The sequence below is a fragment of the Telopea speciosissima genome, chromosome 1 (genome assembly GCF_018873765.1).
Source record: "Telopea speciosissima isolate NSW1024214 ecotype Mountain lineage chromosome 1, Tspe_v1, whole genome shotgun sequence".
Taxonomy (NCBI): domain Eukaryota; kingdom Viridiplantae; phylum Streptophyta; class Magnoliopsida; order Proteales; family Proteaceae; genus Telopea; species Telopea speciosissima.
Window position 1 is genome coordinate 3,574,819 of NC_057916.1, and position 26,546 is coordinate 3,601,364.

The following is a 26,546-nucleotide window of genomic DNA, read 5'->3' on the forward strand; positions in this document are numbered from 1 at the left end:
AGGGAGGCCTCATAGAGAAACCCCACCGTTTACATAAGTTATAAGCCTTAAAAGCGCATCGGAGGCAACGTCGGACTCAGCGAGGCGCCTCGACCTTGCCTCCGACCTTCCCTGCAGGCTCGGGACACATCGGAGGCAAACATCGGACTCACGCGATCTTGCCTCCGATGCAACCCAAGTGTGATTTCAAGGTCTTTAAAAGCCCGGGGTTGTCCCATTTGGTTCTCTAAGCCTCAAGGGACAAGGGAGGGGTGTCTTGGAGTCTATTTGGGTCTTAGAAACACCCAACATTCAAAGATTTAAGGGGGTTTAAAGGATCAAAAGCTCAAAATCCAGATTTGGGGTTTTCTTTGGTGGTTGAAGCTTTAGAATCAAATAGATTCAGCAAGAGGTCAAATAGAGGTCTTTACAGGGTTGTAATGAAATGGGATAGCATCCTACAAGGGGAAACTACACATGGCTCGAGCTAACCCTTTGGGTTTCCAAAAAGAAATCCCCATCTTGGGGCTGCAACCAACGAACCACCCAAGCTCAAACGAGCAAGGGGGAAGAGAGAAAAATGGGGGAAAATGGCACTTGGCTTACCTGGTTTGAGGTACACACGATGTACCCTCTTTAAAGCTCCAAACCCAGCAGCCATTTCCTTCTTCTTCTTCCCTTCCTTCTCCTTCTTCTCCTCCTTGCCGCCTCCTCTCTTCAAAGCTCTCCTCTCCTTTCACGATTAGGTTAGGAAAGAGAAAGAGAAAGAAAGACTAAGGAATAGTCTTACCCCTCTCTCTCATATAGAAAATCACTTTTAATGGCCTGTTTGGATAAGGCCTCATATGTGTAGGCTAGGGTCTGTTTGGATAGGGTCAAACAACCATCCACCCTTACACAAGCTCTAAAAATCCTAACTTGGGCCCCAAGGCCCACATAAGGTCAAGTTAATAAAAAGGGGTAAGGGTAGGGTCAAACATGGCAGGACACCAATAGTACCTTAGCCACAGGGTCTCACCCACAAGGGTCCTTGTCAGCAGCATTGGATGCAGGGTCGGAGGCAACCAGTAACCTTGCCTCCGATGCGAGTAGGAAGGTGGTTCCCACCATAAGAGGTCAGGGCCTTTGGACCACACTTCGAGGGCTTTGAGAGGGCAGTAAGCACACAATAAAATTTGGTCAACTACTTACCCCTGACACGTCAAGGGGCAACCTCCATGGTCCCGACTAGTTTCCACAGGCAACCTCGTACTATGGTCAATATAGCTGGGTTTGACCACCAGTGAGAACAACTCACCGGCATAAGTGGCAGTGATAACTACACGTCACGGGGAAGAATTAATAATTAATTATACTCCCGGGGTGCGGGTATAACAATAACACTTATGCCACCACCAGGACTCTAGGCCACCGCTTAGAAGTCACGTCACCCAGACAGATTCAAGCACCAATGACGTTATCACCACACGCGAGTATCTATCCTCCAAGGATCTTGATACCACCAGGACACTCCCTCCCGCAGGGAGATGGCTAATCCGGATAGATCCCTGTTACCCAGGGCCTCTATCCACTCAACGGCACACTCGCCATCAAACTGGGACTCTCCACACCGCCATACACTACTATAAAATGCAAGGTACACAACCCTATCAAGAGACATAAAAACTCATATTGAATAATCACTATTCATCTATTTGCTTAGGAGATCTAACTTTGGCATCGGAGAGCCCTAGGCCGGAACCACACCGGTTCTCTCTATTGACCCCTTGGTCCACTTGCAGGTGACGGCACTCGCAGGACCGCTCGACGATTTCTTGACGCAACAGTATTATATTGATTGATACGGTTAAAAAGTGAGTTTACCAAAGTGATTTTTAGTACTTGAATAGAATCAATTTGAATCGAAACGATCAATCCATATCAGTATTGGTGGCGCTCGATACTGGTGTTGATTGTCACACCCCAAATCATAAGTAGGTCCCAAACTGCCAGTGTGACCTATTAAACAAATCTATAATGAAAAACGTGAATTAAAATTTAGATCATTTACAACTACTCAAGATCAAATGGCTGTATCTAGGGTTAGTTTAATTCATACAATCATCCATCAAAACATATGAATAACAATACCTTCAACTATATCCACAAAATATCGTCTTCCAAAATAACTCAAACTTCCGTGTCAATCTCTAAAATATCATTCCAAAAATAAATCGCCCAAAGACTTCAGTCCAAAAGCCTAACCATACCCTCAAACTAGTTAATCAATCTAAAAAATTCATTAACAATAGGGGTGGAGTGAACTAGCTCAATAAGTAGCTAATCACTTACCATGTAATAATAAAGTTAACAGTAGATTACAAAATCATAAAGGGGTCGTGGATCAAGGGAAATTCCATATAAATCAAAAAGTTCACATATCTTTTCAATTATCAATTCCATTGATGTGAAAAAAAAAATACAATTATAAATATGCATTTTCATTCATTTCCAAATGATTCACATTATTTTCATTTCTTTTCATATATTTCAATTCATTTGGAAATACTCAATGAGGTCCAACCAATAATCCCTAATGACAAGTCAAATGAGGGCATGGTGACCTCACTAGGGGCTCACCCCCACCGATGTATCAAACAAAGGCCCAGTCCTACGCCTTCACCCCAGTGACAAGTTAGACAAAGTTCAATAATAACATCTCTCAATATATACAAAATATACCCACAATTGATGTATCGATTGAGGCTCAATATCAATATGTATATGTGTATATACCCATAACCAACGTTTCGGATGGGGGCTCAACATATATTTACAATCGAATGGGAGCTCAGTATATACCCACAACCGACATTTCAAGTAAGGCTCAACATAAACCCATAAACGGGAATCTCAAAACAATCCAAATCCCATTAGCCACAAACCCTCATTGATCTTTTTTCAAATTCAAAATAAACATGTTACCAAAGCCATTATAGTAAACAGATTTATGATTCTATCATTCACAATATACTGACTCATGAGCATACAGAGCATTCTTCAAATTCATAATCCAAACACATAATCAACCAATTTTTAAATCTTGAAATCATAAAACAAGATATTCCATTCAAAACCCTAGATTTAATACAACAATCTCATAAAATGTAGGTTAGATACTTACAGTCATCAAACAACCTCAAGATCTTTAATAATAACTCGTTGCATGTAGGATAACAAGACTCGGATGAAATCTCTTTGTCACAACAATTTTAGAGCTTGCAAGCACTGATTTTTTGAATCAATAAAGGAAAGTAAAGAAGCTAGAATCTTTTTGCAGTGGTGAAACATGAGAGATCTCTTTTCATTGTCTCATAATTGAGATTTGCAGGGTAGGGTTTCTAGAAAACAAAGAAGAACGAGGGGGAAGAAGAAGAATATGGAAATAAGGGGTTTCTTTCTTTGGTTAGAACAAAAAGGGTATTTATAGTAGGCTTTATAGTGTGTTGTTTGCAAAATATCAAAACAAACCCCTGATTTCTCAAAATTTCCAACCATACCCTGCTTCCATGATGTTTCCATGAAACAATACGGTTGTTACTCGGACGTCCATGCAACCCCACAAAAGTCTGCGAGTAAGGGCTTCAATAACTTCAATTTCTATGAGTCACTGACGAAGCTACACAGAAGTTTGTCCTTATGTTTGTGGTTCAGAGGTTCAAACATTAGGTTTTGTGATTACGGACAAATCTCCACGGATGTTTGTCCTTATGTTCATGCAACGTCCACTTCTAACCCCATATGAATTCAATAAAAATAGTTCAAAAATCAAATTCGAAAAGGATAAGAAGTCAACCCCATGTTCAATAACGAAAATCAAAATTTTCGACGGTAATTTCAACTTTCTAATGCTGAGGTTTTCTCAAATTAAAAAAATATGATAAATTTTTATTAAAAACCAAGTGAGCGCCAAAACATTCATTTATTTTAATATCTATAAAAATATTTTCATTCAGGGTGGTTTGATATATATATATATATATATATATATATATATATGTAGAATTTGACAGCATTCAAGTGCACACTGAAATAAGTTTGACCAGAACATAACTTTTTCGATATAGATCGGTTTTAAACAACATTAGACTTGTTAGAAAGCTAGTTTTATGTTCCACCTAAACAAAACAATGAGCATTATCATGCAAATGTTTTAATATAGATTGACTCACATGTGTTGGGTCCTTACACCGATACCGTGAAACCTTAGTTGGTAAAATCTATAAACACATGTCCAAAATTTGAATTCAAATTTTAAAGATTGAAATTTGAAATGTGGCTAATCTAGACCATGTTCTATTATCCAATAGCTGAAATAGACACATTATTTATCCACATGGTTGAATAGATACGTTGTGATGTTGAAAAAGTAACACAACCTTGTGACAATAAATACTTCACTTTCTCATATTAATAGTATGAGCCTCAACCATTGTTAGTTTAAACATGTTTTAGATGTCTTTTTTTGTCATTCCTTTTTTTTGCCGTTTTCGGAATTAATCACAATTATATAGTGAAAAACACAAAAAATAATAAGATATATTTTTAAAAAATAAATTTAATATTATATAAATTCATAATAAATACATCAAATATTAATATTTAACCAATATGACATAGTCCATATCATTTGTTTTTTTTTTTTAATTATTATTTATAATTTCTCTAGTTTCAAAAACTTTTGATACTTCCCAATATTTGCATTTTTGAGCCATTTTTAACACGTCATATTTTAAATTTGGGCAAGAGATTTCTACTTAATCGCATGGTCTCTACACAAGCGTTTGGACCAATGAATGAGTATGTCTAGGTATCTATGAAAGGAGCAGAGTCGTCATCTCATGAACACCACCAAATAGAGATATTTTTCCGTTCAAATTTTTAACAGAGGTTTTTTGCCGGTACCGTTTTAACTAACTATGTGGTCTCACACGCTCACCTGCTTTAACAGTGGAAAAAATCCCCCATTCCACAGCGGCACAACCTAACCTCTCTCTAATGTTGTTTGTAGGTGGAATAGTTCCGGTCTTTAGTCTTCAGTTCTTATAAACCAACAAGATAATGTGGGCCCACACCCTAACCAGGATCAAATAAAAAAATATGAGACTGCTTGTAGTTGCGTATATGTGTCAAGTTCTGGACGGTTAACATTGGTTGGATTAACGATCCTTGTTCTTATATCATATGGTGTTGCAATAATGCCAAAATTGCGTTCCTCATTGTTCCATATCTTCACTCTCGGACCCACAGACCCCAAACTCTAACGCCATTAGATCAGGATTTAATGCTTGCCGAGTTTCTTCAGCCTGTTTGCTCATCCACCGTAACTGATGGGAAAAACTTGTCATGTTTTGTATCACTCTCACCACCAAACTCCTTTTTGCTGCTTCTGTGGATATTTGTCGTGTGGGTGAGTCATTGGTGGTTGTTGGGGTTGACATGGCGGCTTCTTGTGATGGCATGAGGCTCACCAAACATCTCCTTAAATTACTAAACTAACCCGTCCAATATTGTGTATTTGACTCTTTTCCAATGTTGTTATCTTCTGGTATTACCAAAATATCCTTATAGAGTTTCCAAATAAAATATGTATTAGGGCCATTTGGTTAGTGAGAAGATCCGGTGAAAAAATTGGCGGATTTTTAGGTATTCATGGAAAGATGAAGGATGATATAGCCAATCTAAATAATTTGAAAAGTAGGCAATCCCAAGCATCCATTATTACATGCTTTTTTTTTTTTTTGGTAAATCAATTATTACATGCCTAACTATATCATATGACTCACCCAATATATGATCTTTTTAACCTTCCTTGCCATTAAATTATCTTGCCCTTTTCTTGATCTTATAACTATTTTTTATGGGGTTAGATATCTTATAATTATTTTATGATACTCTATTCGGTAATGTAGAAAACTATTGCTTAAAATATAGCAATTAGATTAGCGTAGCTATTAAGGGCCTCAACTGGATGTGGTGAGGTATTGACATCAAACTCCATTATTTTATTCCTAAAGTTATTTAATTTTAATGCATATTTAAGAAATTTTTTTTGCTTAATTTGAAAGTGATTTATCATTATGTCAATATTGAAAGATGTATATATTTTTTTTCAAGTAGATAGTAGGCACATGAAATGAAGATTTAATTACCTTCATTGAAAAAAAATGCTATAACAAAGGTAAAAATGAAAAATTATACTTTGATTACAATAAGATTTGGGAGAGGTTTTCATGCACAATCACATGAGAGGGGTTTGTCTTTTCAACTCCTCCTTGTGAGAAGGGGGACAGGCCTGTGCATGACACTTCTGCCATAAGATTTTCCTAAAAAACAAAAAAAAATAAGATCTCCAATGCCTTTGAAAGTTTCGATAAATAAGTTCCAGTGGAGATTTTTTTGTCTGGGAATTTTTCTTTTCACGGGGTTGGGACAGTCATTTTTCAAATGTATGAGGCTGAGGCTGGGCGCTGGAGCTAGGGCAGACTCCTTTTTAATTCCCATAAATCTGGGTTATTTTCGTAATCTCATAAAGTTTAGACTCACGTAGAGTCGGAGTTTCTCTTTCCGGCAACCGGTCCAAAGGGTTCACAGTTCACGATTCATCTCGTCCAAATCCATTTTGGCGCTCTTATATTTATACGGCAAGACAAGGGAAAAAAACCGTTCTACCCCGCTACTCCTCTGCTCCCTTCCCAAGTCCCAACAACCTCCCGCTCATCCGCTGTCCGACGCCATTTGGATTCGTTCTCTTCCAGAGATCCCCATCGACTCCAGCTTCGACGCAGTTCATACTCTGCAACTCTTCTCTTGTCACAAAAATTTTCTAACGCAGAACTGTAAGCAATTCCGGTGATCATCCAAACGCGTGGTTAGTTTCAAGTCCACCTTTAATTCGTCATTGAACGAGCTCGTTTTTTAGCTGTCATTCAGAATTCATGTATTGTTCGCTCAATATCGCTCGCATATTCTATGAGAATTTGGATTTTGTCCTGTTATTGTTTGTCCATTTGTTCGGATTCTCTTTCAGTCCGAATCTGTATCACAGGCTTGAAACTTGATGTTTTCTTGTTTTATGCATGGATGCTTTATTTTGAGCCACAAGTGGAAAAATGAACTTCTATTTCATTGTGTATGCGATTTCTTCTGGTGCAGGGAAGATTTGGTCAGCTCGGATCTCTGGTTCGGTATATGATAGAAATCTTAGTTGAAATCGGTTATTGTTCTCTGGTAAGAGGAAACGACCTGTAGCTTTCGGCAGGTATTGGGAGCATGGAGGCCGCTACTGCCCCGACCTTGCAGTTTCCTGCATGGATTGGCCAAGAGAAGATCGGAAGGAAAACAAATGGTTTCTTGCGGTTTTCTCATAAATGCAGGGAGGAGAAGGGCATTCGTATGCTTAAATCAAGGGATTTGCAGTGGAGGAGTGCTTCTGCTCGGCCTAGAATTCTTGTTTTGGAGGTTTCGGCTTCTTATAAGAATTCGCCTGGTTGGTAACTCGAGATTTATCTATTATTTGATTGTATAATGATCGAATTTTATACATCTACAGCCTAGTCAATATTTTTTGAAGTTCGATTGGTTGAAAATTTTTTTATGGTGGTTCTACTTCCAGACAGAAGGAATAAGTTTGGCAGGGGAGACAAATCCTGATAGCCTCTCCCTTGTGTCCTAAGGATATATGGAAATGAAAAGGAGTTACATTATAGAAGTCTCTTCGTGCTGCCACCACATTTTCTGACTAGTTTTAAGTGTTCCAATCTGTTTTTGGTATTTTCAGCATTTTCATGAGTTTCTTAAGTACTTTCCAGCTCCAGTAGCTGGATATTGTTTATCACAATATTTACTTCAAGTAATGAATCTCCATAGACTGGAGACTGTCATTATCAATGGGATCACTGTTATACTGTTACTAATTTAAAAGGATGACTCAGAATCGCATCTTCTTAACCAAGACCTATTTATGAAGGTGTAGGTAGTGAAATTATATCATCTGGGGCTTATAGAAAGATCTGTGTTCTTAGGAACAATTTGTTGCAAGTTATTCATGCAGGATGATTCTTGCTAGTACATTTAAAAGTAAAAGTAGTTGGTGGCCTCTTAACATTCTTGAATAATTAATATCCGATGTGGTCTGTCATGAATATCAAAGCTGGTTTATACATAGCTAGAGCATGTATCGATGAAACAGGATTGAGATGAACATGCAGTCAAAAGATTAATATAAAGATTTTGAAATCATTTCCACAGACAAATAAGTGTCCCACATTAGTACTCTGGCAAGAAGAAATGTGAAAACTAATAGAAAACGGAATTGTCTCCAACCACCAGAAATGTGAAAATAATGAGCTCAAATGGTTTCCCTATTGACTGTATACTATTAAGAAGAAGAAGCATAAAGAGATGAAAATCCCCAAAATAATAATAATTAGACATCTCAGGTCTATGTAGGGAAGAGAAAAAGATGAAGTGATATGCACTGATGAAGATAACATATGGGGAAGTTCAAACAAAAATGAGGAAAAAAGATTGCAGAAAATTCAGATTTCTCTACATTGAATGTTATTTCAATTCACAGTCCATTGATGCAATGCCGTTATACAAGAATAAGGAAATGGGATTAAACTATCCATGCAATTGTAGCTCATTCGTCAACAGTTTACATAGACGGCTAAAGATGATTATGGAGATCATATAGTGTATAGGGCATTTGTTTAGACTATATCTGAGTGGCACAGGGGGTATAATTAGTCCTCACGAGTAAAGAAATAAGCAAGCGAAAGATAAGAAATTTATTGTGGATTTCATCTTTCACTGCATTACAGCACATTTGTCAATTGAACTACAGGGCCGAATGGTTTTGGAATAAGTTCCAACTTCAGTACCACAAAAACTTAGTTGAGGTCTCTGAAACTAGGAATCTTGGATAGCCTGCTTCCTAAACCAGGTGAACCAGGTTAAGCTGCAAAAATCACAAAGCTATAACTTAAGCTAATGGTTGTCTGGCTATATTTCCCTGTATTAAATTTTATTTACAGGTTGGGAGCTCCTGAATCATTTCCGAAAGGGTAGCCGGTCAACTTGTTTAGTGGCACTGAGGTTCCTACCCACTATCGTTTGCCAAATCCCAATTCCCAATCTGGTAACTGGTTTAATTCAACAACTGTCAACCTGGTCTAAATAGCCTAGAGGTGATTTAGACAGATATGCATGACAAAATTTACAGGCAATAGCAACCAATCTGTCAAAAATAGTTTGGAATTGATGGCAATGTAAAAGGAAAAAAAAAAACGTTGTTAGGTATTACAAAGACATAAAAAAAAGAAACAATTCAGATAAGGCTTAGTTCATGGAGCGCTAATAGCCTACTTTCATTTATGCTTTTTGTATTGAGTTCCTGGTTACTAGTGAGATGACATCGTCCCCCCTCCCCCCTCCCCCCACATTTCGAGAGTGTAAGTTACTCTGTGTACACTGAGTTTAACTTAAATAAAAAATAGTGCAGATTGGTTTGCTGCATATAGTTTGTCACAGGAAATAAGAATCATGAAACTATAACTGCCAAAACCAGTGCTTCGCCCCATATAGTATGTTCATTGCATTGGTGTGCATCTGTTCCATGCTATCAATTGTCAAGAGAGAGTGGCAGAGGAGGATAATGGCTGTCTGAGTAACTGTGGCACTGTGCATTGGTGCCTGGTGCCTTGAGGAAATTAAATTAGAAAGAGTACCTACTTCTACAAGGGGAGAGAGAGAATAAGTGAGAGGCTGGTTGCCGTGGATCCCAGCAAATTGGTTGGGAATGTGCATGGAGTTCCTTGGTGAAACAACCTTCCCAGAATAGTATATTAGATATAATAATTCCTTCTCGGGACTGGTTAGTTAATCATGGTGTGAATTTCATTTTTCATTTGATCTGATCATATTAAAATCTATGTTATTGTTGTTCCTGTTCTTTGACCAATGACATTTTATATTGCACTTGCTCTGGTGTGTAGCTTCGGAATTGGAATCAGGAAAGGTATCTACCTCCTTTGACGAAGCTTTGATTTTAAAGGTACAGAATATGTCCTTGAAAATCATTTTTTGAGTAGTGAAGGATCAAAGAATGTGGAACACTTACTTCTAGTATTCTGTATTATTTTTCTGGTAATTGCTTCCATCTGGCAAGAAGCCAATAACTCACTCTAGACCTTGTTTATGTGTCATGTGATCTATCTTCTTGCACTTCAAATCACGGTGCCTTGCTTATTTGTTCTTGTAACATATTTTGCACATTAAATGATAGTTGATGTTTCTCAATGGCAGAAGAAGGCACAGGAGGTTGGACCACAATTAGATGGGCGTTGCATTTATCTTGTTGGTCTGGTCTCTATCCTTGAAATCTTTCTAATGCATTAACACCATGTATTGTTATCTAGTGGTTGAAGTCTGTGTGGCCTGAAACACAGGAATGATGGGCTCTGGTAAAACAACAGTTGGGAAGATTCTAGCAGAAGAATTGGGTTATTCTTTCTTTGACAGGTTTGTCCTGTATTTTTTTCTTTCCTTTTTCTTTTTCTGCCCCTGGGAGAACCCTTTAAATGCCGAGGAAGTAAAGTTTGAGGTACCTCAGTACTCTGCATGTGGTCAATTTATGTGGTTTCTAGCATTCGGTGATTCATTGACCTTCCAGGTGCCTTACATAAAGCCTCAACTGAATAACTGCTCAAAATATATAAAATATATATATATATGTCTTGTAATTGTTTCTCTGGTCCACTTTCTATCTATGTTCATTAGAATGCAACAGATAGGGTGTTCATATTCATTTATTATGTTTGTATGAGCTGCAGTGACAAATTGGTGGAGGAGGTTGTGGGTGGAACATCTGTGGCCCAGATATTTAAACAGTATAGTGAGAGTTTCTTTAGAGATAACGAGGTATGCATTTTGGTTCATTCAGTTGTGGCATCCTGTTTCCATTTGGAGTTAGAACTGATGGATTTTGTCTTGTTCAAGTGAATCTTCTTTACTTCCATGTGAGTTTATGTTACCAGAAGTCCTCTGTTGGAGACACAAATCACTATAGAATGCTTGTACACTTTAAGAAAAATTAGTCTTAGAACAATTGTACACCTTAAGAACCATCAGTCTTAGGAATTATGTCTAAAAGTACTTCTAAAATATCAACAATTTCCAATGTCATAGCCGCATATTCACATTTTAATTTTTTTTATTTCTTTTTGATTTTGGTATGTTTAGGCTACTTCTTAATTTTGTTAATAACAAATGGATGAACCATTATCCTTGGAACTGTGATTGAAAGAACTGCTGACTTCAACAGATATGAATTCCATAACCACATACATGCATTGGTTCTTGTAGACATTGATCTCTTTAGATCACTTTTTTTCCCCTATATTAAAAACAAAGGTTGATGATTTTCTCCTTATGTTTTAGAGTGAAGTATTACAGAAGTTGTCTTTGACGCGCCAGCTAGTTGTTGCCACTGGTGGTGGTGCGGTGATTCGGCCAATCAACTGGTGTGTAAGCTGGAAGCATAAATTATATCATTACTATTTTCCTGACGTTTCTGACCTAGAAGCATATTTCAACTGAACAAATGCCTCTAATTTTCTTAAATCATCAGGAAATATATGAAGCAGGGTATCACAGTCTGGTTAGATGTGCCTTTGGAAGCTTTGGCAAGGCGTATTGCTGCTGTAGGGACAGATTCTCGCCCTCTTTTGCATGGAGAACCGGGTGATGCTTATTCAAAGGTGCCTATCAATCGCATCTTACTGCAGAAACCATGTTTCACAACAGTTATACGGAATTCCTAACATGAACTCAATCCAGATTTAGTATGGTGGGTTGTCTGAGCTCCTGTCAAGAACCAGGTTGGTCGGTTCAGATTCAGATTGGGTGCAGCAATGGCCAAACCAAATTTAGGAGGGCACGAGAAGGTTTGGTTAAATTGGTCAGCCCGTCTGGTTAAGAATTGCCCCCATGAAGATCTGCTAGAAAGATGACTGATTTAGTTTGTCTTATCTGTTGACGTATCAAATTTGGAATGAGATTTTTTCTCAATCAGTTCTTCCTTTGATTTCCTACAGGCATTATTGCAACTCTCAACGCTTTTCAAAGAGAGGGGTGAAGCATATGCCTATGCCGATGCCAGAGTTTCGCTCCCTCGTATGGTTTCTTGAACACATTCTCTGTTTTTATATTTTATTTTAGTTTGTTTTTGTTGTTTCCATTATTCTTTTCTGGTTACATAGGGATATCCATCTTAATACTGGGAAAACAAGACCCATCCGAGGCGTATGACCATGACTAAATCTAGAAGAAGGGCAAGTGGCACTGGTGCTGGCAGCAAGACTTACCATGCTATTTTTAAAGAAAAATTAATCCGTTATTCTTAGGATCTGGTTAGGAGATCTTCATGGAAAAAATTAGTCCTTGTCTCATCCTCTATGGTTTATCCAAGCATTCAAATATTCTCATTTGTTGTTGTTAGTGGTTACACTCATCCAATGGGATCCATTTTCAGGTTTATTCTTTTTACCCTGTATAAAGCCACATGCATTTTTTTTCTCTGGATAAGCCCCAAAGGACTAGCTAATTTATTGGTTAAGGCCCCTTGTATAGACGAACCCTTTACAATCCTCCTTAGTCAACTCATAGAATTATTCCACACACGTGACATTTGTGTGTCACATATACATGTAGATGTCTATGTATACCTTTTTCTCATACTACAGTGTTCAACTTATATCTCCTAGATGGCCCTTAATGTAGAAGATGAGAGGTAGGCCTCTTACTTTCATTGCCATTATTATTTTGTTGAGACAAAGCAATTGACTTCACCACTACTTTCAAATTTTAAACAAACAACAATCTTTGCTTCTTTGCTTTCTCTGACCAAAAAGTTCATTAGTCTGATGGATCATTAGGATTGGCGCATCTGATTCTTTTAGGGGCTAGGAGATGTCTGAGTTAGATGCCAGTAATTTCTCAGTCCCAAGTTTTTGGACACTCCTTGCATTGGACTTCGGCTGTTTGGAGGGAGGTCAAGTGTGCGTGGAAGCATAACAATGCTCTGCCCATTTTAATCCCCTTATACCATGCCATTTTGATATCCTGACCCCGTTTCTTCTCTTTTTAGTTTTTTTTTGCTGCTTTCTACTAGGCAAAGTTCTCAAGTGGTTGGACATGTGCACTGTGTAGATATTGCAGCCAAGCTGGGACTTAATGATGCATGTGATCTCACACCAAATGCTATTGCTATAGAGGTGTACCCCTGACCCTTTCAGTTGTTTCCAATCTTCATTTTCATTTTTTTTCGTGAACTTATGTGTGTTTTTTTGACTCACTTTGTACTTATCTTTATTAATATATTTGATTGGCTACCTAATATAGGAGTACAGTGTCACGGACTCATACTCTTCCTTTTCATTTCCTCATCGTTCAGCTTTGGGGAGGGTCTTGGGCTCATAAGCGGGAAGGTTTCCTTCACCTAATAGGTGCATCTTTTGGAGTGGTTAGACTGGACTGTGACACATGGCATCAGGGCTGGACCCAGAGACAATGTCTCTGGGAACATTGGTTGGGGGCATTGTAGTGTGGAGTCCCATGAAGGAGTGCGAGCCTCCCCCCTGGCAAGGCCCTCAGGGACTGCAATGTGTCCCCCCTGGCGAGGGGGCTAGGGATTGAGTGGGGGAGATTGTTAGACTCAAAAACTTTTCCCTCCAAATCCTACGTAGGCCAGCTTTAGGGAGGGTCTAGAGCTTATAAGCTTGAAGGTTTCCTCTCCCCCTAATAGGTCCATTTTTTTTGCGGTGTTTAGATTGATCCGTGACGATAGGGTGACAAATTCATACTTTTGATTGTTTCTTATGCATGGACAAGATATGCAGGTGTATTAGGACACCAAATTAATGAGTTTCTTCTCATGAAAGGCACTAGCTGCAATATCAGCGTGAAAAAATGACAATAGCATCCAGTAAAAGCTTATTTTTCTGGAACATTTCATTAAAGGTCCCAAAAGAATTCTCATATGATTGGATGGTCTAGGTTGTCCAATACAGAGATACAGACCCAGAGATACAGACCATTCTGCAAGGGGAATAAATGAATTTCCCATTTTTTGGATGTTCCAGGTCAAATGAAAAGCTAATTTTAGGATAGATGACATCCATATTAATCTCATTTTATTGATCTCGTAGCCTGCATGTTTGACACATTGGGTAGGTAAATTGTTGAGGAAGCATGAAATTAATATGGTATGTGTTGCTCTGGTCCTCAAGTTTATTTAATTATCCTCTTTATTCTTGACAGGTCCTTGTACAAATCGAGAATTTTGTAAAGCGTGATGATGACACGTCTGTTGCAAGGAATTCATAGCTCTCGCTCTGGTTTTGGCTTCAGTTTGTAGTAATCCTTTCTGCCCTTACCCGTATTTATTCAGTGGTGGTATTGTTGCTCTAATGTACAGATGGATAAGATGTTTCAGCCTACTTGTATAATATCTTCTCTTTTATTTTTGGGGAGTGGATTAGCATATATATATAGTCTATACAGAAACACTTTTTTTGGGGGTGGCTTGTGGGTCATAGGGTTACTGGTTACTAGATGAAGATGGTTTCCAAAACCAGATCTAGGGTACAAACTTCCCTAGACCTTACCAGGCTAGCAAGCTGGTATCTTCAGACAAAACACATGTTTCAAGTTCCAACTTCTAGTTGATTAATTTAACCTCGCACAAAAAATGCAAAAACAGTTGCACAGTACCATAAGAAAAAAGAAGAAAATTTCTAATCCACAAGTGGGTTAACCACGCTTTGGTCTGTTCTATTGATTCTATGAGCATCAAAGAGATAGATGTTGAAATGGCAGAGGGAGAGAGAAGCTGGTGGAGGACTCAAATTAAAGTTGTACAAGACTGCAACACAAGTGGTGCGACCGAAAAAAGACTGACAATGGAGATCAAACTTAGAGACGAGAAACTACACAACAGTCTCCCAGTAACTACAAGGAAGCGAATTTTATCGTTGGATGGATGGGTCTCCTTGTGCAGAGTCACAGGCAGGACTCCATTCTCCAGACCACACTTGATCTCGTCCAGGTTGGTCTCTCCACCCTTATCCTCTACCTACTCAGTCCTTCCCCGCTGATCTCTAGCAATTTGCCTTCATCTCTTCTTTCCTCACCCCTGCAAGAGCCCCCCAACATATCCTTCTTATTACTTGAGCTCCAGTTCTTATTCCAATTCCAAAGCCCCTGCAGCTTGGCCAAGAACCCCAAGACTGACCTTGCTAACATGCAAGCAGGGGACACCAGGGCCCTTAACCCTATCGTGCATCCAATAGCCGTCACTTCTGGATCTTCCATTTCACAAATGGAAAGAAACAGAGGGAGAGAGAAGCCAAAGGTACTAACCGGGAAGATCAAGATAAGCACGGAAGATATGAGAGTTATCGGTCTCACGCCAATCGACGTTAGCATGGGTGAGGGCAGAGGTTTCGTCACCACAACGGTCACCGCCTCCTTCTCACCTCCAATTCCAGTCCATCCTTAGACGTCGTTGCGTACTCACTCACAAAATACAAGATTATAGATAACAGACGTACACGCTCACCATGGCCTGCCCGCAAAAAATGAGAATGGATCATCAGCAGGTGAACATACATCTAGTCAATCACATTTTAATTTTATTTTCATAAAAATCCCTCATTCCCTTGTAAATGGCAAAAATAGAATAGGTGGTTGGCTTTGAGATGTACGTTTGCACGTTTACCTATTGGTACATGCAGAGGAACTGAACTCAAAAAAATTTGTTTTGACAAACTTATTTTTTTTTTGGTAAATTTGTTGACAAACCTTTCTTTTTTTGGGTAAATGTTTTGACAAGCTTTAAAATCATGTTCATACTTCTACCCAAAAAAAAAAACACCATATTCATATGGACAGAAATTGAGTTGGGTTTATACATGAACGACTCATAGCTATTCAGATGGAATCCATTCCATGTGTGTCCCACAGAGTGGATTCCATCTGAACGATTGTTAGTCATTCTCGTACATTCATGTACATAAACATGATCCTATTTCGCAGAAATTTTGATTTGACAACGATCCAATGAAACACTAAATAATAGAAAGGATTTCGGTCAGAGCAATTTGTATTGTTTTTTAAGAGGAAAAAGATAATATATTAAAGGGCAAATTTCACAGACACCCCCTCTAAGTATTCAATATGTCATGGACTTACCAAACTTGGTCAAAATGTTACAGACACCCCCTACTTTATGACTTTATTTCAACTTAGTCCACTCCGCTAGGTCTCTATAGTTAAGTGGCTGTTAACTCTTTTTAAATGGTGAAATTACCCTTACCTGTGAACTTCCCATAATACCTTTAATGGTAAAATCCCAAATGCAAACCATTCTCTTCATGGGACCCACCATTTCTTCTTCTTCGTTTTTTCCTGCTTCATCGCTGCAACCTCCGACCACCACCAATGTCAATGACTTTCATGGCAGCATCTAGACAGACCATCGTAATCGATGCCCAGACTCGCATGTCTATCAACCTATAAATACACTTTACATATCTCCATCTTCTTCTACTCATAGATTCCTCTTTTATTTTCATTCAATTTCTCTGTTCCTGTTTCGAGTTTTAGTTTCTCGAATCTCAATTTGATTGTTCCAAGCTCAAAGAAGAAGAAGAAGAAGAAGAAGACATTGGCGATCTTAATAAGAGAGTAGCTCATCCACCAAAGGAGCTGCACCCCTGATTCTTCAAGGAGTGCTGAAAAGACTAATCTAATTCTAGATGAGATTCTCAAGGATTTCCTCTGTTCCCATCCCGGTAAGGCCTTTTCCATGGCATTCAACAGTGTGCTCGCTAATGTTCATCCTGACCAAATCTACTCCCTCCACAACCAAAGGTACCCATATTGTACGATTTTATTTGTTGCTTTTGAATTTCTTCAAGTTTAGATAAAAAATCAAACAGGTTATTAGAGATAAGAATGAAGCAATATTGAAGACAATTTTGTTTTTTTGTTTACCTGTTCACAGTCGCCGTCCAACCACCCTCTCTTTCCCCTTCTTCTTCTTCTTCTTCTTATTCTCCATAACACCATAACTGAACCCATCTCTCCACTGAACTTCAAAAATCATCTCTATTTCCCTTCCATTAACCAAATTTCCATCATCATCGTTACCCACTCCTTTTCCAAAACCCCCAAAACGAAACCCATCTTACTCACTTCATTCTTTACCCCAACTCAAAACCCCTGCCACCACTTCTTTCCCTGGTTTTTGCAGGTTAAATGATGTTAACGACCTCATTTTGTTTTTCTTAACGGTATTTGATCGGATCAATTTGCAAATTGTATGAAATCCAAACTCTAGGTCTTCCAACAGTTTCCAGAGGGAAAAATCAGGTGAAATTTGGGGATTGGAGGTTATTTCTTACAATGGACTATGATGATTTTAGATTGATTTTGAGGAATTCAAGGGGTGGATGTCTGGAATTTCATGGACACGGCAATCTCTGTTGACTCTTTGGATTACGGAAATGAATAAACCAATCATGGACATGAAAATTTTGGTTGGGCGGGCGTCACGAGTAGTGGAGGGGGCGGGCCGTTGCAGCAGGTGGTGGGGTGGTGGTGGTCGTGCGGGAAGACGTGGGGGTGGTGGCGGCGGCGGCAGTGGTGAATGGTGATGGTTTAGTACCTTAAACGGAATTTGTTAAACATTGGATACCCAACTTATAATTTTATCAAACATTAGGTACCTTAAATATCATTTACCCATTTTTTATTTAAATAACTAAGAGGCAAAATCGACATTTTAACTTTGGATGATAACCCTGCTTAACGTGAGGGGGAGGGTTGCCATTTTGACCAAGTTTGGTAAGTCCGTGACATATTGAATACTTAGAAGGGGTATCCATGAAATTTGCCCTATATTAAATAAAACTCTACTTGGTAGTGTTTCTTTGGCTATGCCTTCTCACAGGGTGCCGAGAGATGACACCTTTGCCCCCAAATAGATACTCAGACGTGCTCATCCATTGGTCCAGATGTTTGTGTTGAGACCATGCCACCAAGAAGTAGAGATGTCTTGCCCAGTGAATTATTAGAACATTACAAAGAAGAAGATAAGGGAAGAAAAAGATCCACATGTCGCTATCTATAGCGAAGGATAAGAGATCGAATTCAATCCCTCACTCAGACCAGCAGAGAAAGTGATCAGTGATCACAGTGTGAAAAAGCAATTAATCCCTCTTTTTATCTTCGTTTCAGTCTCGTCTTTTGGCAGTGTTGCATACATGGCAGAAACGCCAGTCAGATTCGCCATTCTGGGCTGCGCAGACATAGCGCAGAAGCTATCGAGAGCAATAAATCTCTCTCCCAACTCGACCCTTTACGCCGTCGGCAGCCGTTCCTTCGACAAAGCCAAGAAATTCGCTGCAGAGAATGGTTTCCCTCCGTCGGCGAAGATCTACGGCAGTTACGAAGCAGTCCTCGATGATCCAGACGTTGACGCCGTTTATATACCCCTTCCCACGAGCCTCCATGTTCGGTGGGCGTTGCTGGCGGCAGAGAAGAAGAAGCACCTGCTGCTGGAGAAGCCCGTGGCCTTGAACGTGGCTGAGTTCGATCAGATCATCGAGGCCTGCGAGGTCAATGGCTTGCAGTTCATGGACGGAACCATGTGGATGCACCACCCTAGGACTGCAATGATGAAGGAGATCCTCTCCGATACGCAGCGCTTTGGTCACCTCAAAACGGTAAGCTTCCTTCCTTAAATCCTTACTTTGGAAAGCTAAAACTTCGTGATGATGATTACCTCATAGTAAGAAAATGGGAAATAAGCAGGAATCAGATCAATATGTTTTGACCAATTTCCCTCTTGCATCGTGAGGGATGAACTTTGGATAGGCCATGTTGGTCGATTTGGCATCGGCGGCCCGTGATCGATACTGATACCGAACTGATACAGACATCCACTATTCTGTTGCAAAAACATAGTGTTTTGTGACATTGAATACTGGGACCTTTATCGCCCCCACTACTACTGGGGGTGCTGTGCGCATGGCACCGCCCATGTGTGCATGATGGGGCCCATTGTATACACATGGGCAGTGCTGCACCACATGATGCGCACAGCACCCGAGTAGTATTGGGGTGATAATTTTCCCTGAATACTGGCATTTTTGTTTTTTTTGGGTGTGTTTTGAAAAAAGAACTCGGTTAGAGGAGCGTGTATGCTACACCCAGACAGAGAGAGGGGAGGGGAGGTAGGATCTTTACCCCCACAAGTCCGGTGTACCTAAAAGGTACATCGAACGGTGCACATGCACTTGGGGGAGTGTTTTAAACAAACCCATTTCAAGGTGCACCGCCCGATGCACCTTTTAGGTGCACTTGACTTGAGGTGATAAAAATTCAGGGCGGAAGACCACCTCACCGGATTTTTATCCTCTCCAGTGCACTTGTCTAGTGAATTTTTATCCTCTCAATTACACTATCCGTACTTGACGTCAAGTATATCTAATAGAGGGGGGTGGACCCCACCTCGGGCACTGTGTTCGGGCAGGGGATAGGATAGTCATTTTTGCCTCCTCTGTTAGATGTATTTGACGTCAAGTACGAGCAGTGTAATTGAGAGGATAAAGATCCCTTGCCTAGTGCACCACATTTGAGAAACCAACCATTCACCCAACACTTGAGAAGATAAAAAGGCAAACACCTATATTTTTACAGTTGGATTCTCAAGTGTGGTGCATTGGGTAGTGCACCGCACTTGAGAGGATACCCACGTGAAATTTGGAAATTTGAATTGGACCTGAGAGTCTAAGTCTATTTATTATCCTCCCAACATTGTCTGTCCACAACGTGTTACTTGGCGATTCTATACACAATTGGAAGGCATTAAGAGATGTTGAAAATTATAGATTTATAATATATCATATCGGTTTATTCAGGATTTTGGTGTTTTTTTTTTCTTCTTTCTCCTGCTAAACAATCAGAAAGAATATATTAAAAAGAATAAAAAAAAAATAAAAACAAAACAAAAGTAACATCTAGGCATACCCAAACAAATACAGAATTAACTCTCTCCACCTAAAGCAGTAAGGTCTTGAATTGGACCCTACGATATAAGTCAATTAAAATCAAGTTATACTTGAAGCAATTGTACTAATATCCACCTGAAGTACTAGTGACAAACTTTGGTTATAGTGTTTATATACATTATGCATTTATGTCTCCCGTATCATTAATTCTTTTCTGTTTTAATGTTATCATAATTAGCTTATATTTCCACCAAAACGAAGAAAATGAAACTCAATAGAAATTTTTTTAGAAGCTTGGTTTAGTGTTGATCACTGATTATCCTGAAAGAAAGGTGAGCCCTCATGTTGTGGCAGGTTCACAGCTTCGTTTCTTGGGCTGGTGATGATGATTTTCTCAAGAATAACATCCGGGTAAAGCAAGATCTTGATGGGCTTGGGGCTCTGGGTGATGCTGGGTGGTACTGCATCAGGTCAATATTATGGGCTTGTGACTTTGAACTGCCCAACACAGTGATTGCCCTTCGTGGGCCTGTTCTCAGTGAAGCAGGAGTGATCTTGGCTTGTGGATCTTCTTTACAATGGGAGGATGGGAAGACAGCAACTTTCCATTGCTCATTCCTTTCCAATGTGGCCATGGATATAATTGCATTTGGAACAAAAGGAAGTCTATATGTTCATGATTTTGTTATCCCTTACTTAGAGAAATCTGCTTCATTTTCAGCAGCTTCTACGAATGGATACACGGAGATCGTTACAGGTCGGTTCGCATTGCCTTTTGAGCATGTGGTCACAACAGATCTCCCTCAGGAGGTATGCATGGTGAGGGAGTTCTCAAGCTTGGTGAAAAGTATAAAAGAGTGTGGTTCGAAACCGGAGAGTGAGTGGCCAAGCATTAGTAGGAAGACACAACTGGTTCTGGATGCAGTCAAAGTTTCCATTGAGAGAGGTTTCGAGCCCGTCCAGGTTGGGGCTTAAGCTCTGGAGATTGTTGTCTTGATCAAGCAAGCCCAAGTTGATTTTGCCCTTCTTATTGGGCTGGGTTCTAAAAATTTTGGGCTATTTCATTATATAATTAATGCCTGTAATTCAGAGTTTGGATTGTCATTGTAAGCAATAACATCCATGGTGTTTGCTATTCAGGTTTCTTGCATTACTATGCATGGTTTATGGATCGGCGGAATTGCAAGATACGGATTGGTATCGGTGGTCATCGATCCTCGATTCTTGGCCGATATCATATCAATGGATCGTACAGATGGTAAAAATGTAATAGAACATTTGAAAAGAAAAAAAAATGAAAGAAGGATAAATCTGTCCGATCTAGACCGATACAGGCGATCTGGACCGGTATCGATTAAGACTGATTCCATACCCGAAACCATGATAACACGTGTGTTCAGCAGACAGCAGCCCTTTACCTACTATTTGCAAACATCTCATTCAAAATTTCAAATAAGTGACGGTTCACCAGCCTTTAGACCCAATATCCACATCTCTATTAATTAATTCAAGAGGAAAAGAGCTAAGTTCAACCATTACTTTAAGGGTAAAATTGATTTTTAAGATCAAATCCATATGAAGACCAATGGATAGTTTTTTTTAGAGTTTTAGGTGATCGTAACACGTGTTAAGACAGCTTGAGAGAGTACGTCATTAACCACTAAACAAAAACACCATATATGAACCATTGTACTTTATCAAAATTAAATAATCAATTCCACAGTTACCATATGATAAAAAATAAAAAAAAAACGAAATTGAATTCACAGTTTTAAGAATTGGTTTTTGAAAATAATTCAAAAAAAAATGAGAGGAAACAAAAAGTTTACCTTACCACAGGCAAATTGCAAATGATACCTTCCAATACTCACACTTTTTGATCTTTAAAAAAATAGTAATAATAAGTTTTGAATCTGTAACCAACAGGTTGCAATAGTACGTTAAGTTGTGACGAGTCTCGCCCAATAACCTTATGACACATACTTTAAAAAAATTAAATTAACATTTTGAATCATCATTTTTAAAGAGTATTTCTTATAGAGGCAGATTTCATGCACGACTAAAGCAATAACATCATTCTCCATATAAGTGGAGGGGCTGTTTGGTCATTTCAACCAACCTTTTGTCTCCATCCCATGTTATATATGCAGCCGTGCACCATATACGATTGTACATATAATTTTTTATCTATTTTTTTATACTCTTTAGATTCTCAAATAGTTTGTAATTTTACCTTTTTTATCCTTAACTTAAAGAATTTTCGAAAATAAGAAAAGGTGAATTGGTATCAGATCCATCATATCGGACGATCCATATCAGTATAGGCATAGAGCAATCTCGATACTTGGGATCGATTCTGTATCGCTGAAAACAGTTCAGACCAAGGGTAAAACTTTTAAAAAAATTTGATTTTTTTAGGAAAACCAAAGATAAAACTGTCTGACACACACTGATCCATGTTGATTATTGCCGTATCGATTTCCGAGATGGATGATACCCGATACCGTGCACTAAATCCATGCTACGGAAACACAAGCTCCAGAGATGCATTAAACTGCCGATGAATAAAAACCACAGCATTTGTAATATTCTTCGATTCGAGTGGCAAATTGGTAGCAACTCCACCCACCAAAATTCCCTATTTAAGTAGTAGTAGCAGTTAAACAATAAGAGATCTCTTCTTCAGTCCCCAGCAAAGGAAGTGGCGCGTTGTGTCTACAAATCCTTCTTATCTTCGTTTCAATCTCTCGTATTTCTTGCAGTGTTGCAGAGACATGGCAGAAACCCCAGTCCGATTCGGGATTCTGGGCTGTGCAGGGATAGCGCAGAAACAATCGAAAGCTATAACCCTCTCTCCCAACTCGACTCTCTACGCCGTCGGCAGCCGTTCCTTGGAGAAGGCCAAGAAATTCGCTGCAGAGAATGGGTTCCCTCCGTCGGCGAAGATTTACGGCAGCTACGAAGCAGTTCTCGATGATCCAGACGTTGATGTCGTGTACGTGCCCCTTCCAACTAGCCTGCATGTGCAGTGGGCGGTGCTGGCTTCGAAGAAGAAGAAACACCTGCTGCTGGAGAAGCCTGTGGCCTTGAACGTTGCTGAGTTCGATCAGATCGTCGAGGCTTGCGAGGCTAATGGGGTGCAGTTCATGGACGGAACCATGTGGATGCACCACCCAAGAACTGCCAAGATGATGGAGTTCCTTTCCGATACGGAGCGTTTCGGTCACCTCAAAACGGCAAGTTAATTTCTTTAATCTTTGTGTTTTATATACGACTCCTCTACTTCTGCTGCCCGGTACTGCAGTGCACCCCCACACACAAGCGTGGCGGAAAGTATCATCTTATCCCATTTGGATAAGGCATTTAGGCATTCAGGCAAGGGTATGGTGGTACATTCTGCCTTACTTGTGTATAGAATGCCCACGACAATAGAAACAGGCGGAAGTGGAAGACTCGAATTGATCCTTTACCTAACCTTTGAAATATGGAAAGAGAAAGTTATTGTGTTTTTTCTGGGTTTGGTGTTGAATCAGATGAGGGCATCCATCTGACGTGGATGTTAGAATGGACAAGGGGTCCCACCAACTCCCAACTCTCAATTGAAATAATATATGAGAGAGACCTCTTGGTAGGTAAGGTGGGCTTTTTACATACCACACATCTTACCAACTGCATTGTGCACTTGTTTTCGATATCTTTATGTCATTATTAAAAGATATCGTGATATATAATGCCTTGGCATGATCCATCTTTTCTAAAGTAATTTTGTTTTCGAAAACATGATGGAATTCATTGGACTACCCCTACTATGTGTGCCATGCCAGTTGCACTGGCATGTATATTTTTCGGGTTGCAACCATGCTTGTGATGCTCCAATCATATGCGTCAACTTAGAGTCTTAGGGTATTTGTGCTAAAACCTAAAAGGATATTTGTGAACCCAAAGAAGAAGGGAATTATTTTAAGTTGGAACCTACGATTGAGGGCAATAGGAACATGAAAGCAATGGAACCATTTTTTTTTTTAATGAGTATATGCATGTGAAATGACACTATAATCCTCATTGAAAAAAAAATTGTATGTCATACCAAAAGAGCAAAAAAATAAAATTACAAATTATTTAACATCTTGAAGGATGTCAATAAGAAAATACCAATTTCATCAAAAATAAGAAAATACCAATTAGGACCTACCATGGTAGTGATGATACTATAGTGAGGTACATAGACGTAGGTCAAAGTGGTTTTTTTTTTTTTTTTTTTTTTTGGGGCAAAGGTAAAAGTGGGTTGGGTATGCCTATATAAGAGGGGATACATTAAATTGTATTTTGAAATTCCACACATGACTAATTCACATCATTTATTAAATATCCAATAATCAGAATTTCCAGATCACCCATTAAAAGAAGCAAAAAACATAGAACATGCTAGAATATTTTTCCCTGAAATAGAGGAGGGTTCTGGATCTATCAGCCAAGACCAGAGGGGACATGCTTTCTTCGCCTTGGCTGGATGCATCCCCAGTTACAACATTGTGAGAATGAAGCTTCAGGCCATCAAGAGTGGCTTGTTGAGGGATACATCCTTGAGATTGGCCCAAGTTCAGTTACGGTTTGACTCTTTATTGACCATTCAGATGATTACGGGTGTTTATAAGACCCCTTGGCATGTTTTGGATATCGTGGATGACATTCACGGGTTGCGGGATTCCTTTAAGAGCTGTACATTTGCGCACCACGTAAGGGAGATCAACTGTTGTGTAGACTTTTTGGCTGGGTTACTTTGGCATTCCCAAGAGATCCATTTTTATATAGATAGTCTCCCATCAGCAGTTTCCTAATACGGAACAATGCTGCGGAGAAAAATACTTCAGATTGTAACCTTTATATTATCTCTCCTTTATTAATATAAGGTCTCTTTTATCCAAAAAAAACAAAACTTAAAAAATTTAGCAAGTTATGGAATTCATGAAAAGAGTTTGATTTTGAACCCTGATTAGATCTTGAATCTGATAGAAAGAATAGAAAAAAAATATTTTTTTGACAGAAAATAAATAAAAATGTTGCTCCGGGATAAGAGTTAATCAAATAGATGGTCTGTGGGTTTTGTCTAGTTGTACAGGTTTTGCACAGATTTTATTTAATTTTTGGTATGGACTTTGCAAAAATAAGATGGGGAGACATAAGAGGGAAAAAAAAAAAAAAAACTTTTGCTTTGATTTAATAGTCCCTTTGAACTTTGAAGGTCATTAAAGTTAAAACACCTATTTTTGATTTAAAACTACTTTAATAACAAGTAGGAGAGATACAAAATGACCAGAGCAACCCTGGTACATGATAGATTCCAGCATGCCTACATGATTGAAAAAAAGGAGAAATGCTTCCTGTGGAGGAGTGTATACAACCCACATCCACACATGGGGTGAAATGACTATCCCACCCATTCTATAGCAAAAATGACCACCCACCTGATGCTTCCGCACGCACTCTTATTGACGCTCCCTCATAGGAAACACTTCCCCCTAAAGAATTTAGAAAAATTTAAGATTAACAAGAATATGCCCGGATTGACAGGATCTTTTACCAAGAATATGTGGGTCTTACAAAGATATCCGTGATGATGGAGCTTTCAATTCCCTTTGGGAGAGGACAATACTTCCCTTTGATGCAATCAAATACAATCATGCATTCACTTCTCCCAAATTTTATAGATAAATTTTCATGGAGATGGGAACTTCATGATTTTTAAATGTGGTATCTTGTGTATAGTAGAGACCAAGCGACCAAGTAGAGATCTCTTTCCCATCTTTTACATAGCAGCTTGGTTCATGTTGTGGCAGATTCACAGCTTCTTTTCATTTGCCGGTGATGATAATTTTCTCAAGAATGACATCCGAGTAAAGCCAGGTCTTGATGGCCTTGGGGCTCTGGGTGATGCTGGGTGGTATTGTATCAGATCAATACTGTGGGCTACTAACTATGAACTACCCAAGACTGTGACTGCCCACCGTGGACCTGTTATCAATGAAGCAGGAGTGATCTTGGCTTGTGGATCTTCTTTACAATGGGAAGATGGGAAGACAGCAACTTTCCATTGTTCATTCTTTACCAATTTGACAACGGATATAACTGCAGTTGGAACAAAAGGAACTTTACATGTTCATGATTTTATTGTCCCTTTTGAGGAGAAAACTGCTTCATTTTCTACAATTTCTCAGATAAGATTCGCAGAGCGTGCATTGCCTTCGCAAAATGTGATAACAACTGATCTCCCTCAAGAGGTATGCATGGTGAGTGAGTTGTCAAGGTTGGTAAAGAGTATAAAAGAAGGTGGTTCCAAACCTGAGAGTAAGTGGCCCAGCATCAGCAGGAAGACACAACTGGTTCTTGATGCTGTCAAGGCATCCATTGAGAAAGGTTTCGAGCCAGTTCAAGTGGGGGTTTAAGTGTGGA

At 39.2% G+C, this 26,546-nt stretch overlaps 3 protein-coding genes across 5 annotated transcripts; all 3 read left to right on the forward strand.

Moving 5' to 3' along the window:
• Window positions 1–6,834: 6,834 nt before the first annotated feature.
• LOC122649050 (shikimate kinase, chloroplastic-like) lies at window positions 6,835–14,539 on the forward strand. Of its 3 annotated transcripts, XM_043842406.1 has the most exons (12): window positions 6,842–6,900; window positions 7,174–7,507; window positions 10,017–10,075; window positions 10,327–10,381; window positions 10,470–10,542; window positions 10,854–10,941; window positions 11,461–11,543; window positions 11,651–11,780; window positions 12,117–12,195; window positions 13,231–13,295; window positions 14,341–14,453; window positions 14,490–14,539. In XM_043842406.1, exons 2-11 carry the CDS (start codon window positions 7,291–7,293, stop codon window positions 14,404–14,406), a joined length of 915 nt encoding a protein of 304 aa, XP_043698341.1. In that variant the 5' UTR covers window positions 6,842–6,900; window positions 7,174–7,290; the 3' UTR covers window positions 14,407–14,453; window positions 14,490–14,539. The 3 variants fall into 3 exon arrangements, with proteins under 3 accessions (XP_043698342.1, XP_043698341.1, XP_043698343.1); XM_043842407.1 differs by having other exon boundaries at window positions 6,835–6,889; window positions 14,341–14,539; XM_043842408.1 differs by lacking the exon at window positions 6,842–6,900 and having other exon boundaries at window positions 7,192–7,354; window positions 7,428–7,507; window positions 14,341–14,539.
• A 3,781-nt stretch (window positions 14,540–18,320) lies between these two features.
• Window positions 18,321–21,086, forward strand: LOC122641927 (uncharacterized oxidoreductase At4g09670-like). The gene is made up of 2 exons (XM_043835269.1): window positions 18,321–18,809; window positions 20,451–21,086. The coding sequence occupies exons 1-2, from the start codon at window positions 18,348–18,350 to the stop codon at window positions 21,069–21,071; spliced, it is 1,083 nt and encodes a 360-aa protein (XP_043691204.1). The 5' UTR covers window positions 18,321–18,347; the 3' UTR covers window positions 21,072–21,086.
• Window positions 21,087–22,826: 1,740 nt separating this feature from the next.
• LOC122641935 (uncharacterized oxidoreductase At4g09670-like) lies at window positions 22,827–26,546 on the forward strand. The gene is made up of 2 exons (XM_043835278.1): window positions 22,827–23,332; window positions 25,934–26,546. The coding sequence occupies exons 1-2, from the start codon at window positions 22,871–22,873 to the stop codon at window positions 26,537–26,539; spliced, it is 1,068 nt and encodes a 355-aa protein (XP_043691213.1). The 5' UTR covers window positions 22,827–22,870; the 3' UTR covers window positions 26,540–26,546.

Excerpts from the sequence above, each read along its gene's own strand:
- LOC122649050 (XM_043842407.1), top strand. The coding sequence starts at position 7,291 with ATGGAGGCCGCTACTGCCCCGACCTTGCAGTTTCCTGCATGGATTGGC. Across the intron at positions 7,508-10,016 it reads TTCTTATAAGAATTCGCCTG|CTTCGGAATTGGAATCAGGA; the intron begins GTTGGTAACTCG and ends TCTGGTGTGTAG. Across the intron at positions 10,942-11,460 it reads GTTTCTTTAGAGATAACGAG|AGTGAAGTATTACAGAAGTT; the intron begins GTATGCATTTTG and ends CTTATGTTTTAG.
- LOC122641927 (XM_043835269.1), top strand. The coding sequence starts at position 18,348 with ATGGCAGAAACGCCAGTCAGATTCGCCATTCTGGGCTGCGCAGACATA. Across the intron at positions 18,810-20,450 it reads GCTTTGGTCACCTCAAAACG|GTTCACAGCTTCGTTTCTTG; the intron begins GTAAGCTTCCTT and ends ATGTTGTGGCAG.
- LOC122641935 (XM_043835278.1), top strand. The coding sequence starts at position 22,871 with ATGGCAGAAACCCCAGTCCGATTCGGGATTCTGGGCTGTGCAGGGATA. Across the intron at positions 23,333-25,933 it reads GTTTCGGTCACCTCAAAACG|ATTCACAGCTTCTTTTCATT; the intron begins GCAAGTTAATTT and ends ATGTTGTGGCAG.